This window comes from Nannospalax galili, unplaced genomic scaffold (genome assembly GCF_000622305.1).
Source record: "Nannospalax galili isolate Female #2095 unplaced genomic scaffold, S.galili_v1.0 scaffold1096, whole genome shotgun sequence".
Classification (NCBI taxonomy): Eukaryota; Metazoa; Chordata; class Mammalia; order Rodentia; family Spalacidae; genus Nannospalax; species Nannospalax galili.
The window spans coordinates 1776725-1791875 of record NW_008338289.1 but is presented as its reverse complement, the minus strand read 5'-3'; the positions used below and the strand labels follow the sequence as shown (position 1 = coordinate 1791875).

Below are 15151 nucleotides of genomic sequence, written 5' to 3'. Positions count from 1 at the left end.
CAATTCTCTCCCATCGTCACTGTCCTACTTCCCTGCAGATCCTTACTGCTTTGTACCCTTTCCACTTTAAAGAACAAGACAGGCAGAAGAGAAGAAAGGCAGGCATGAGAAAATCCTGCTTATCACTGCTTGACACTCAGCATGCGATGAGGGGCATATTCAAGCTTTCTACAAGATCAAACATTGACACCCTGTTTGCATGCAGCCCCTGCGTCGTTAGTGTGGGCCATTCCCGGTTTGGAAAGAACGATGGAGTTTCCTCAGAGGCCACGCACACAGATCAGGACTGTCTTTCAGTCTTCTGTCTTTCTCCCAGAGTCTTTCAAATATGCAGGAGCCATGTCATCATACAAGCAATCCACGGATGCTGTCAGACTGTGGGCAGCTACAGAGTGTTTCAGTTTTTGACACATCCCATTTCACATACAAGATATTTAAAGTTCTTGTGGAAACACAGACTTTTCAGTAGTTTATCTAAAGACGCAGAAATAAGCGGTGTTTTTAAGTTATATAATGGATTGATAAGTCTTGGTGCTTCTAGCTACTCTAGGGTGGGAATGACATTTAATGACATTGAAAACTTTTCTTTTTCCTGAGGAAACCTGGAAGGAAGGACCTGGCCTTATTTTTAGAGCGTACCTCTGAAGAGAATATACGGTGACATGCAATGATTTCATACAAACTTCACCCTGAAGAAGAAAACTAGCAAGTTCATTAACTCAATGGGAAAGAAAATTGTAAAGCCTATATATTCTAAAAACGGGTGTTGTTGATGATCACATCACTCAATTTTTATGTTCCTCAAGTACATGAACCAGTGTTTGGTTCATGCTGATTCTTCCTCACAGAGTCTGGCATAAAATCCCAGCACTTGGGAAACAGAGGCAGGCGGATCTCTGTGAGTACGAGACCAGCCAGCCTGGTCTACACAGTGAGTTCCAGGACAGCTGGGGCTACAGGGAGACCCTGTCTCAAAAAGACCAAAAAAAAAAGTGGATATGTTAAAATGTGATATTTAATTTTTACTAAATCTTTTGTGATTGTACGTGTTATCTATATTTTATAGTAAAAAATCTGAGACCTAATTATGTCTTTTTAAAAAAATGTTTATGGAGCTGAAGAGATGGCTCAGCGGTTAATAGCACTGATTGCTCTTGCAGAAGACCCAGGCTCAACTCCCAGCACCCACATGGCAGCTATGAACTGTCCTTAACTCCAGTTCCAGGGGAATCCGACGCCCTCTTCTCACCTGTCCAGCATTGCACGACACGGGTGCACTCACATACATGTAGGCAAATACACTCATACACATAAAATAAAAAAATAATAAATAAAATAAATAAAATATTTCAAAAAATGTTTATGTCTACTATAACTGAGGCTGGAATTATCTAAGTTCTAAACTCACTATAGTAGGCAATAAATTCCACAGGGGAATGCTGAGAATTTTTCCTTCCACTGGCTTCCCAGTTTTGCATTGCCCTCCTTTTTATATGCAGGTTAGAATGTAGACATGTTTTAAACATGGAATTTTGGAATATTCTGTACTTTGAGATGTTAAACATTAGGATTTCCACAAAAGTATTTTTATTGTGAAGTCTATTTTCCAGCTAAGTCAGAATAATGATAAGGAAGAAGTAAAGTAAAAGGGAAATGAAAAATAAAGCAGAAATGGACATTCCTTTCTGCAGGGAGGGTCTGCACGCCCCTCTAGCCTGTTCCCTGGTGCCTGCATGATTGGTGAGGGAATGGGGTGCTTTCAGGATCGGTGAGTCAGCACATGAGGAGAAAAAACTAAGGTCAGATCTATCCCGTTTTCTTCCTTTCACCTGCATTAGGAATTCAGAAACAACTTGCAAAGTTCCTCACAAAGTTATACATTGCTCTTCCACTTCAATATTTAAACCCAAGAGAAATTAAAATGTAGGTTGATGTAAAATCCTGTGCACAAAAGATCATGATTCATGGTAGCCAAAAACTGTGGAGGACATCAAGCACTGCTGCATTGAAGAATGAGTAAATGAGATGTGCATTCATATAATGGAAAAGCTTTAGTCATGAAAATAAAGTGCTGACACATGCTACAATGTGGGCACACTTTAAAAGCATCATCTTAAATAAGCCAGGCACAAAAAGATTTCATGTTTTAAGATGTGTATAAAGTAGACAAACCCATAGAGAGAGAAGGTAGCTTAAGGAGATGTAGATTCGGAGAATTCAGGCTAGACGTGGTGGCCCATGCCTTTAATCCCAGAATTTAGGAGGCAGAGGCAGGCGAAGTCAGCCTGGTCTACATAGTGAGTTCTAGGCCAGATGGGGCTACAGGAAGACCCTGTCTCAAAAAAGACCAAAAACAAAGAAACCATCAAAAACATCTTTGGAGCTGGGCACATGCCTTTAGTCCCAGCACTCCGGAGGCAGAAGCAGGCAAATATCTGTGAGTTCAAGGCCAGCCTGGTCTACATAGTGAGTTCTAGAACAGCTACAGGGAGACCCTCAGTCAATAAGATGAAAAAAAAAAAAAAGAGAGAGAGAGAGAATTCAGACCAAATGTGACTAAATCATGGACCTATTATTGAAGTGATGAAAATATTCTGGATCTAGATGACAGTAGTGGATGCATAACACACTGAAGAGCATATAACCTCTAAACACACTAAGGTGGTAAATTCTATGTTATGTGTAGTATATAATCATAATATATAAGTGAAAGAAACACACATAGGCAAAATTAATCTCTGTGCAATTATTATTCTGGTAAAGACAGTGAAGATCTTTGTTCTGAGAGGGTCAGGCACATGCACCCCTGACCTGGGGTTGTTTCAGGGGAAGGATATCCCTGTCTGTGAGGCCCTGGCACTCCTGGGAATGAAAGCATTTATAGAAGGTTCCAGCTGTGGTGGTAGTGATGCAGCTGGAGCTCACAGCTGATCGGCTGAGGCTCTGGGCACAGTTCTGAGCACTTCACACACTCCTGTCATTTGTACAGCAACCCTGTGACAGTGGTTCTCAGACTCCGGTGTGGGTCAGAATCACCTGGAGGGCTCCAGAACAATGACAGTGCTGAACTTCCTGCTGGACCTGATTCAGTGGGTCAGGAAAGGGGTCAGGAATTAGCTTTTCTATAGAATTCCCAAAAATGCTGATGCTATTGATTGGGGACTTGACTTAACCACTTCCATTGGAGATAAGTAGTCCTAAGTGGCCCCTAATGTGTAACTTCTGTGGAAGCCAAATCAGCCGAAATTGGAAATAGAAGCCAAGCTTTTGAACCTTCAGTCTCATCCCTCTACACAGCCCCCATTTCTTGCTTCACAAACACAGCAATGGGAGCCTGAGGGCACCAGGAGACAGAATGTGATTCCAAGGGCCAGAAGAGATGTACAACCCATCTTCCCTGTTCCCTGGAAATACTGTCTCCATTTGATGAGGGTGCTTGCTCACTTAGTGTAACACTAGAAAAAGATATGGTAGGTAAAGTACACTTTAAGAAAAACTTATTCCATGTTACTTATTAAATCGTGGTAGGAAGAATTTATTAAGAACCATGGAGAAGCCGGGCATGGTGGTACATGCCTTTAATCCCAGCACTCGGGAGGCAGAGGCAGGCAGATCTCGATGAGTTCAAGGCCAGGCTGGTCTACATAGTGAGTTCCAGGTCACCTGGGGCCATAGGGAGACCTGTCTCAAAAAGACAAAAATAAATAAATAAATAAAAGAACCATGGAGCTATTTATGGGTGCCACAGTGATGAAGTCCTGCAGTAAGGGAGAGAGATGCAGCGCTTCATCACACACAGGTGTGTAGACAGAGTTCAGAGTTAAGGAGCACAGAAGAATTCAATGTAGGGAAAGTGTTAAGAATGAACATCAGATATGAGGAGGATTCTGGTTAAGCTGACCATTGGCTTGTTGCTGCTCTCAGGCCAGGGTGAACAGATGCTCCCTGGGGCTGGGGCATGGTGGAGGCAGAGCATCTTGATCAGATAGGTTGTTTGATCAAATCATGGATGGAGATCCTGCTAAAATGACAGCTGGGTCCTTGATGGAAACTAGATGGTACAAGGAAATACATATTGAAGTCAAGAGAAGGTAGAAAAGTCTGACTTGATTTTGGCCAAGCATTATTTAACAGATTTGGTATGTAAATAGGTTTTCAATGGCTTATAGTAATAATAACATCGTCCGACTTCTTCCTTAAGTTTCCTTCTCTACTTCTAAATTTGAGTATTTCTTGGTATGATTTTAGACTCGGGGCACATTGTGTAGGTGTCATATCTTCCTACCCAATGATGGGGTCATGGCTGATATGATTGCAACAAAAAAAGGTTAACAAGTGCAAAACATAACATAAGCATTTATGTAATCAACGTTTTACATGCTATGTGAACCTTCAGAAATGAATATGCAAATACCCAAGGAAAACTGTTTATACGCTTAATTTTTTTGTTTGTTTGTTTGTTTTTTGGTTTGTTTTTGAGACAGGCTCTCCTTGTAGCCCCAGCTGTCCTGGAATTCACCGTGTAGACCAGGCTGGCCTTGAACTCACAGAGATCTGTCTGCCTCTGCCTCCCGAGTGCTGGGATTAAAGGTGTGCGCCACCACACTTGGCTATACGCTTAGTTTTGATGAAGAATGGACAGCTGTGCTGAAATGTGATTTCCCCAAAAGCATGTCTGTTCAGATTCTTCTGGCCTCTCTGGGCAGCATTCCTTCCCCCATGGTGTGGGGCAGACCCCCCAGGAATGAAGATCTTCTGGTCTTCTATCTGACAGGCTAGTTCGGAAAATTTTGCATGGATAGCTCTGAGACAGAATGACTGCTGTTAAGGGAGGGCTAGAGTAGTACTTTTCTTGATGCCTTGCTTTTCAGTAAAGGGGTTCTTACTACCATGAAAAATGAGGCCTTTTATTCCCCTATTCAAAAACATAGGGGAACTTCTTTGTGACATGGGATTTTGGAATGATTTTTTTAATGCAACATAAAAGAAATATGTTGAGTTTCATCAAAGTTATAAACTTTATGAAGTAATGCTATCAACAGTGTAAAAAAAACCTATCCACATAATTTGATCTATAAAGTAATTAAAATTCAGAATGAAAAATAAACACTCAGGCTGGTGAGGTGACTCAGTGGGTAAAGTCACCTGCTGCCAAACTTGCCAACCTGAGTTCAATCCCCAGGATCCACTTGGTTGAGGGAGAAAATTAATTACCACACATTGTTCTCTGACTTTAACACCTTTGCCATGAGCATGTGTGTGCACACAAACACACACACACACACACACACACACACACACACAAAGTAATAAACTAGTGAATAAAATTAAAACTCCTAAAACCCAGTAAAAACAAAAGAATTCAGTAAGAAAAGGACCGAGGAGTAGAACAGACGATCTTCAATATAAGATATGTAAATGCTCATAGCTCAGAAAAATAGTGCAAATTGAGAAGACAATTTCGGGAAGAGAGAAGAAATACCAATTATTAGAGAAAGTCTGAAATCAGAACTGTTGTGCATAGCTGGTGCTAAAGTACAGTGATGCATCTTCTGTGGGAAAATGGAGGAAAAAGTAGCCCCAGAATTACATGCCCAGCATATTGACTTCCGGAGTTGTTTTGGTGTTTTGGGGACAGGGTCTTCCTGTAGCCCCAACTGTCCTGGAACACTCTATGTAGACCAGGCTGGCCTGGAACTCATAGAGATCCCACCTGCCTCTGCCTCCCGAGTGCTGGGATTAAAGGTGTGCACCACTGCACAAGGCCTAGCAACTGACTTCTGAATGTATACCCAAAAGGATTAAAAGTGGAGGCTGAAGCCAGGTTATGCAATAGTGTGGAAGTCCCTAATGCCGTCGAACTGCAGGTCTGAGCTAGTTCACATTGTTATTTTTATATTATGCATATCTTACCACAATGAAAAAGTTATGTCACATTTTGCTAAGTATGTTATCAATTTTATCTTTATTTTTCCTTCTCAAACAAATCCCTCTAAATCAATTTAATTTTTTTTTTTTTTTGGTCTTTTTGAGACAGGGTCTCCCTGTAGCCCCAGCTGTCCTGGAACTCACTATGTAGACCAGGCTGGCCTTGACCTCACAGAGATCCGCCTGCCTCTGCCTCCCAAGTGCTGGGACTACAGGCATGTGCCACCATGCCCAACCAATTTAATCTTAAGTAGAATTAAATTTATAAGAAAGAATACATTATAATTCCTTTTTTTTTTTTTTTTTTGGTCTTTTTGAGACAGGGGCTCCCTGTAGGCCCAGCTGTCCTGCAACTCACTATGTAGACCAGGCTGGCCTTGAACTCACAGAGCTCCACCTGCCTCTGCTTCCCAAGTATTGGGATTAAAGGCATCTGCCAGCATGCCTGGCATGTGATTCCATTTTAATCCAAGAACTCAGAGCAAAAAAGATTATTAAGAAAGACCAAAAGTTTTCCCAAAAAGGTGTTTTATTTACAAGTACTACGTTCTTGATGTAAATAGAAAGGTTTAGAACATTTCTGCTTTGTGTTCCTTAATGCCTCAATTAGAAAATCTAGGATCTTCATATATGGAATTTATACATATTTTCCTCAGTCTAAAATGTTATCCTTACTCTGTAACATAAATCATAACATTAAATGTTGTGGAAGTAAATTTCTTAAAGTAATTCTTAAGACCGAGATTGAGGAAAACATGATGTAAAATCCAGCTGAGAGTTTAAGCAGATTCCAAAGCAATGGGTCACTTTTTTTTTTTAAATCCATCTTTTTTTTTTTTTTCAAATACCTCACATCTTTGATTTTGCTTAAGATATGGGAGGAGTTGGGCATGGTGGTACATACCCTTAGTCCCAGCACTCAGGAGGCAGAGGCAGGCAGATCTCAGTGAGTTCAAGGCCAGCCTGGTCTACATAGGGAGCTCCAGGCCAGCTGGGTCTATGGAGAGACTGTCTCAAACAAACAAACAAAAAGATGGGAGGAGGGAGGAGGATCCCTGAGTGAGGGGAGAGGACAGGATGTCCTCCAGTCTCAGGACATTCCACACCCTAGTCCATTCCTTTTCCTTCCTAGCATTTGACCTTAATCATCTCCTCCATGTTTAGAGATCACCTTTCCCTACAGATTCTTTGAGACTCAGCTGCCTTCTATCCTAACAACGTGGGAGAATGAGTTCCTCAGTCTATTCCCACCAGAGCCCACCTTGGTTGTGGGAAACTTTGGCCTGGCTTGGTAGCACACACCTTTAATCCCAGCACTCTAAGCAGAGTCCAGTGGTTCACTGTGAGATCTAGGCCAGTCTAGGATGGTATACATAGAGAATTCCAGGACAGCTAGGGCTACATAGTGACAACCTGTCTCAAAAACAAAAACCAGGCAACAGTGAACTAAAATGAACCAGCTCACAGCCCAGCACTGCAGATGGTTTTAACCAAAATCTCTAGCTCCAGAGGAAAAGTAGGCTGAAAATCCACTGAGGGTTACATAGAGCTGTGTTTCCTGAGCTAACTGACAAGCACTCCCTGAGAGTATCTAAAGCCACAAGAATCACCCCTCTCTGCTTTCCTCTGTCAGGGACTCCCTGCTCCCCTCCCCACAGCCCACTACAGCAGCCTAAACCCCCAGGACAGGGTGGGACTGAGTCTCAGTAACTGGAATTCTGATCCAGCTGTTCACACAACAAATTGCAGGGAAGGGCAGGTGAGTTACGACAGAGCCCTGAAGGCACAGTCTTTGGATATAAGGCCTAGGTCTAAGTGTGGTGAGGAAGGTCCTGGGGTCTCAGTGAAGTCTGAAGAGCTGTCTTTGGAGTACACCGTTGCAGCTGTGGGCATTCCAGGTGAGGCCACTGACTCTGGGATGGCAGGATGGGAACTGACCATGGAGAAGTACCCTGGAGAGACTAGAATGCAGGCAGTTCCGTCAGGAGTGAGAATGATAAATCAGCCTCAGCAGTCCTGGTATGGGGAAACAGAGGAGGGTGGAAGGGGAATCCCAAGAGGAAATTAGAACTCTTGGGTGGTCAAGATTATGCAGGGTCCTAGAGAGGTTCAGGTCTAGGCCTGCCTACATGGACTGTCAACTTGTCCCTGGCACTTGGTTGCCATGCCCAATGCTCCCTGTGCCAGCAGGGACCATGCTCTCCCACATCACTGCCATGTAAAAGCCTTTGAGCCAGTCATCTGGCTTGTGCAGGAGTAGTACATGGCATGCCTCTGGCCAGGCCATATCTGGACTGCTGCATGGGAGACTCCTCACAACTTGAGCTAGGAATTCTGTGAGTCCTTGTGTCCCACCTATACTGGTGGCTCTGGCATCTAGTATCTTAGCCATATGACTCCCTCCTCATTAAGTAGTAAGTTGGAATTTTGAAGGCATGTTCCCATGTATAAGGAAGACAAACTAGTACCTGTTGTCCTTCCCAGACTGTCTATAGAGGGCATTCCAGAAAGGTTTCAGAAGGGAAGGAGCCAAGACAGCCAATTTCTTGGTGCATACTGGCCAAGAAAATGTGTCCAATGACCCCCAACTCTTGCAGATGTCTTTGTGCTGGACTCAGTAGGCATTAGTGAAGTTTTGATTAATTACTTCAGTACCAATTGCACAAAACTTGGGATAACTCCATACATCCATGTCCTATGCTGAGCTAAGTTCACAGCACATATAGTGCTAATTTCTAGAGCCTTGGGCAGTAGCTTTAATTTTGGTAAACTGACCAAATTCATCCATGTCTACTTCAATCTAACCAGATTATTACATTGATTATGAGTCTTTCCCATAGTCTTTGAGTAACTGAAAGAATTGTCCAAATAATTTAATTCCACCTTGTTGGCTTTAATTAGTTAAGTGGAGGTGCCAGGAGTTAAGATGCACGCCTTTAATCCCAGCAGAGGCAGGCAGATCTCTGTGAGTTCAAGGTCAGCCTGGTCTATATAGTGAGTTCCAGGCCAGCTGGGGCTACAGGTAAACCCTGTCTCAAAAAGGTCAAAATAAATGAAGAAATGAATAATTAGGTGGAGATCAGAATCTCATATCTTCTTTCTTGGCAGGTTTTTGAAACATGACTCCTATTTTCTTTGCACTTTGCCTGGGAATGATCTCAGCTGCTCCAACATTTGATCCCAGTCTGGATGCTAAATGGCAGGAATGGAAGACAAAACACAGGAAAACATACAAAACGGTTGGTAACATGGAGACTGTCCAGAGGGACCCCAGAGAGAATGGCCCTTGCTTGGGTGGTTCATGGTCTCAGCCTAGGTTCTGGAGGCTTGCCCTGTCCAAGGCAGAACCTGAGAGCATTTCAAACGCTGTGTGCAAACATTCCTCTTGTCACTGGATATGGATAATGGCTTCCAGAAGTGTAGCCATCCCTGGTCATGGCTCCTCTTCATCTGTGACAGCAGGCCCACTCGGTGAAATAGATTGTCTTGAAGTAGAAAGACCATAAAGTATATTTACTTTCTAGAATGAAGGACAAAAAAGAGCAGTGTGGGAGAAGAATATGAAAATGATCGAACAACACAATGAGCAAATCAGCCGGGGGAAATACAGCTTCCGCATGAAGATGAACGCCTTTGGTGACTTGGTGAGTGTGACGCGGATTTCTTGGCAGTTTCTTCTCTTCACTTCTCTATAACCTGTCTCTTACCTTTCAATGGCTTATTTACTTTTCCCTTGAAGACCAGTACAGAATTCAAGAAACTGATGACTGGCTTTCAAAGCCAGGGACTCAAGAACATGAAACTGCTCCAGGCACCTCAGCCATCACTTCTCGTGGGTGATGTCTCCAAATCTGTGGATTGGAGAACCAAAGGCTACGTCAGTGCTGTACAGGATCAGGTATGACAGTGTCACCTTCACGAACCTTCACCTGCCTACACGGAAACCTAGTGGGAGATGTCTTGACTTGCATGCAGTTCACTATTTGATATAAGTATTCCAGTGTGTGAAGTTTTGTGGATGACATCTTTTCCTTTCTCATTTAGGGTATCAGTTGTGGCTCTTGTTGGGCTTTTAGTTCAGCTGGGTCCCTAGAAGGACAAATGTTCCGGAAAACAGGCAAACTAGTTCCACTGAGTGCACAGAACCTGGTGGACTGCTCTTCGTCTTATGGTAACAAAGGCTGCAATGGCGGCTTGATGCATCAAGCCTTCCAGTACGTGAAGGACAATGGAGGCCTGGACACTAAGGATTCCTATCCATATGAAGAAGCCGTGAGTACAGCACCTGTGTGGTTGTCTTTCCAGCTCAGGTTTAGAAGGCAGAGAGACTCCACTGTCTTCAGACCTCACCTTTAGTTGGCAGAATCTCTCTGGAAACCATCAGTGCCATCATGACAGGATTAGCACAGTTGTCTGACGTGATGATTTCTATGTGGTTGTTCCTGCTTCTAGGAATATGCAAACCATTCCATGCCTAATGCAGATTCCTCCACTGTGGAACTATACTATGGACAGGAAGACCTCTGGGCACTCATTGAAGACATGTGAGCCAGTTTCCAGTTTCCACCAGAAACTGAAATCTGTCAGCATTTCACTTCCATAGACTTTTTTTATTTGGTCTTTTTGAGACAGGGTCTCCCTATAGCCCCAGCTGGCATGGAACTCACTATGTACACCAGGCTGGCTTTGAACTCTCAGATTTATCTGCCTGCTTCTTCCTCAGGAGTGCTGGGACTAAAGGCTTGAGCTACCACACCTGGCTCCAGAGATATTTTTTATTGTTTTTGGTCTTTTGAGACAGGGTCTCCCTGTAGCCCTAGCTGGCCTAGAACTCACTATGTAGACCAGGCTGGCCTTGAATGCACAGAGATCTGCCTGCCTCTGCTGGAATCAAAGGCACTCGCCACTGTGCCCCGCAGAGACATTTTTGAAGAGCCCAGACTTGGAGACACTTGGCTGCAAAGTGCTGTGTGCTAGTTCTAACCCATGTTCCTGAGGGGTGGATCACAATAATCAAGTTTTCTGCCTTTGTTTTTCAAAGGTGGGACCCTGCAGGTACAATCCTAAGAATTCTGCTGCTACTGTCAGAAGCTTTGTGATGCTCCCACCAAGAGAGGATGCCCTTTTGAATGCTGTGGCAACTGTGGGGCCCATCTCCTCTGCAGTTGACAGCAATCACACCTCCTTCCAGTTCTATGAGAGTGGTAAGGCGTATTTCCTTCAAAAATCCATAAAGACAAATTGTACCACTAGTATTACATATAAGATTTACTTCTTTCATACATAAAATTTAATGTGAATATTTGGATTTGTGGATTTTACATTTTGCATGTACAATAGTTGTGTTCTTTCTACTTGCTATTCTTTAACTACAGCCCCATGAATGTAAGCACATCTTTTTTTTTTTTTTTTTTTTTTTTGAGACAGGGTCTCCCTGTAGCCCCAGTTGGCCCAGAACTAGACCGGGCTGGCCTTGAACTCAAAGATCTGCCTGCCTCTGCCTCCCAAGTGCTGGGATTAAAGGTGTGTGCCACCACACCTGGCTAATTTATTTGAATTTTCTCCAGTTGTTGGATTCTTAAAATGTTAAATATTTCATTTCTACTATAGGAGCCACTTGATTCAAGTTACTTTGTGTTCCCTAGCGTTTTCTTGGACAGATTTTCTCAAAGTAGATGAACAAGATTGATTACAGGCATCCGAGCCAGTGTTTTGCCCCAGAGGATTTATGCTAAACGTTATTCATATTTAATGTGGGTTAGAGCTTCCATTCCTGGCTGTGATGACAATGAATCCTTGTATTGAGTCTTCTGGAGTTTATATCCCTCCAGTGACCTTCTCTTGCTTTTCTTGTTGGTGATGGTGGTCACTGTTGGCTGCTTGAGCCTTTATTTTATTTTATTTATTTGAGCCTTTGATTTTATTTTCCAGGCATCTATTATGAGCCAAACTGTAGCAGCTCAGAGGTGGACCATGCTATTTTGGTGGTTGGCTATGGAGAAGAATCTAATGGCAAAAAGTACTGGCTGGTCAAGAACAGGTATAATTGAGAAAAATAATTCTATCTAACATTCAAGAGAATTTCTGTTTACATTTGGAGTTTGGATTTAAGTACCAGAAATTTTTATTCCAGTGAGGTTGAGCACAGAAGTTTCAGTATATGATTATAGCATTAAGATCCTTTCATGGGTGGGGTATTAATAAGGAATGTGTACTACTGCATTTGTAAATTCTGACACATTTCTTAGTTCTGTACCACATTAAGTGGGAAGACCTCCTGTCCTGTCTCCGCTGTGACTTTACAGTCCTGTGTAAGGTAACTGTTGGTGTTCAGGAGTTGAGCTTCTCTCCCTTTTCTGATCCTTTTTGTTGAATGTGGCCTCTGGCTTAGAGTTTCAACGGGGTTATTGTAATGCCACCATGCTGTATTCTTTCTACTAACTGGAAAAATGTGCTCTTCTTTCAGCTGGGGTGAAAGATGGGGCATGGATGGCTACATCAAGATAGCCAGAGACAAGAACAACCACTGCGGAATTGCTACATATGCCGTCTACCCAGTCGTGTGAGCTGCTGGACAGCAGGAAGGAAGGACTGGACTGGAGACAGCGTATGAGGAGGAGGTCCTCCCCTTCACAGCTACCAGCCTCTGCCGTGTGGGATGTGGCACCTGAGCCACTGCAGAGCCCAAGTGCGATGTGACTACCGGGACCCTGTTACTTGGCTAAGCATTTCTGCTACTTTACTGTCGTAAATAGCTTTGTATTAATGAGTTTTGAATTTCCATCCATCTTTAAAGAGATGTACAGAATTACATCTTTAAAATTAAATTTGTTAGCTGGGCATGGTGGCACAGGCCTTTAATCCCAGCACTTGGGAGGCAGAGGCAGGCGGATCTCTGGGAGTTCGAGGCCAGCCTGGTCTACGCAGAGGTTCCAGGCCAGCTGGAGACTCTTGTCTCAAAAAGACAAATAATAATAATCATAATAAAAAATTTAAATAATGATGGAGTTTCTGTTTTAGTGACTTTTCGTCAAACAAGTAATGCAGCTTGAAGACCTACCTCAATGTGGTGACTGTTCTAGGGGAAAGAGAAAGTGATTCTAGTTATAGTCAGTGTTCCAGTGTTTCTTTCCAAGGTTTTATCTACCATCACCACTGGTCCAGAAAACTGTCTATAGGACAATTTCTGGAATTTCGTACAATGTGTTTGCTCATATCAGACCTCCTCTCCCATCTCACAGATGGTCCTACCTCCCTACCCCCAACTGCCTGCTCTCCATTTTTTTAAGTCTATGGAGTCCAATTTGTATTCCCCAAATACCCTGGGGTGTGGGTGCATCCCCTGCCTGGACCATGGTTAGCTACTGAGCATCACACCCTTTAAAAAAGTTGACTCAGGCTGGAGAGATGGTTCAGTGCTTAAGAGCACTGACAGCTCTTGCAGAGGACCCAGGTTCAATTCCCAACACCACATGGTGCCTACCATCTATATGTGCAATTCCAGGGGCTCCAACACCCTCTTCTAAGCTCTGTAGGCATTGTATGACACAGGTGCACTTAAACACATGCAGGCAATACACTCATACACATAAAATAAAAATAAGAAAATATTTTTAAAAAGATGAATAAGATTGGGATGTTTTGTATGAAATACAAAAAAAAATAAAAAAAGTGAGCTATAGTGGAGGAACAAGCATAAACATTTGCTCCATGTTAATTAATAGAGGTGAAACACATTACCATGAAATCTACCTGATTTTTATATTCACGCTCAGGTGGATCTCAGAAAGCAACCGACTGTGACTAGTAACAATCAGGTGGATCTCAGAAAGTAACTGACTGATTAGTAATCAGATACATAGCGATTAGAGACACATGTGCAAACACCTATGCGTTAGTAGCATTAAAAATGCGTTTTTCTAGCCTTTATTGAAACAATATATTTTAAAATGAAATGGAGATCTTTTTTTTTTTTTTTTTTTTTTTTTTTTTTTTTTAGAAACAGGGTTTGGCTGTATAGCTCAGGTTGCCCTTGAACTTGAAATCCTCCTGTCTTGGCCTCCTAAGTGCTGAGATCCTCTGCCTCCCAAGTGCTGGGATTAAAGGCGTGTACCACCATGCCCAGCCGAGATCTTTTTTAAAAGTTTGAGAATTCATTCAATTTTATGTCTTATAGGGTTTATACTGAGTTCAATATTGTATAACTGTATTAATTCAACTGTGAACCTAAAAATTTACAGCCAATATTGAAAGAGATGCATCTATGCTCTGGAAATTGTTATTGAATATGTTAATGCTGTAATGAAATGCTTATTCTAATCATGTGGTTATTAAGTAAATAATTTTTTAAAAAGCTGGGCATAGTGGTACACACCTTTAGTCCCAGCACTCTTGAGTTCAAGGCCAGCCTGGTCTACATAGTGTTCCAGACCAGCTGGGACTACAGGGAGACCCTATCTCAAAAAGACCAAAAAGTTGACTCTTCCTCTCCCAGCAGCTATCAGTTGCTAATAGTGCCTCAGCTAGCAAAGTGCAACTTATTTGCTCCTCTGTAATGAGATAACACCTCTGGTATTCCACTGAACTATCCCTGGACCCTAATTCACCTTTTGAGCACATTGGTCCTGTGTACCAGCTGCCCTGTATTCCTGTGGAAGCCATCTGGGTGATTAGGTCTTCAGTCACAGGACTGCAATGCATGCTAAAGTGACCTTTCACAACTCAACAGTGTCCCACCATAACAGCAATTGCATACTGGCATTTCATTACACTCTATTGGTATACTTGACCGATTTTCTTACTAATTACTTGCTAGTTGAGAATCTCTTAACAAGCATAACTGATAACTTACATTTTACCATGGCCATAGATGTATGGGGAAAATATATATCACATATATTTTTTTATATATATGATATCTGTAGGTTCAATGTGGGTTTTAAAACAGATCCTCTGAGGATTAGAAAGAACCATCACAGGCAGGTTTTATGACAGCTGCCTATGGCTATGTGTACTCCATATCGTCATTGGAACAAAAGTTCGCAGATAAGGTTGATACAGAGCAGTTTAGTAGGAACCTCTAAGACCATCTGGCCCTTTATGGAGTATATTGCTGCCCCCACCCAATGTATATGCTTTTTAAAGCAATGAGGTAGGGTGAAGTTAGATACAGTGATGGAAATGGGGGACACTGTCACCTCACTGATCAGGAAGCACTTGTACT

General features: G+C 42.6%; 1 protein-coding gene across 1 annotated transcript; it reads left to right on the top strand.

Annotated features, from left to right (window-relative positions):
* The first annotated feature begins 7768 nt into the window (after nt 1-7768).
* On the top strand, nt 7769-12791 carry LOC103734202 (cathepsin L1-like). Its single transcript, XM_008833100.2, has 8 exons — nt 7769-7826; nt 9037-9167; nt 9453-9572; nt 9668-9826; nt 9973-10200; nt 10970-11132; nt 11860-11968; nt 12395-12791. The coding sequence occupies exons 2-8, from the start codon at nt 9048-9050 to the stop codon at nt 12492-12494; spliced, it is 999 nt and encodes a 332-aa protein (XP_008831322.1). The 5' UTR covers nt 7769-7826; nt 9037-9047; the 3' UTR covers nt 12495-12791.
* The last annotated feature ends 2360 nt before the right edge of the window (nt 12792-15151 follow it).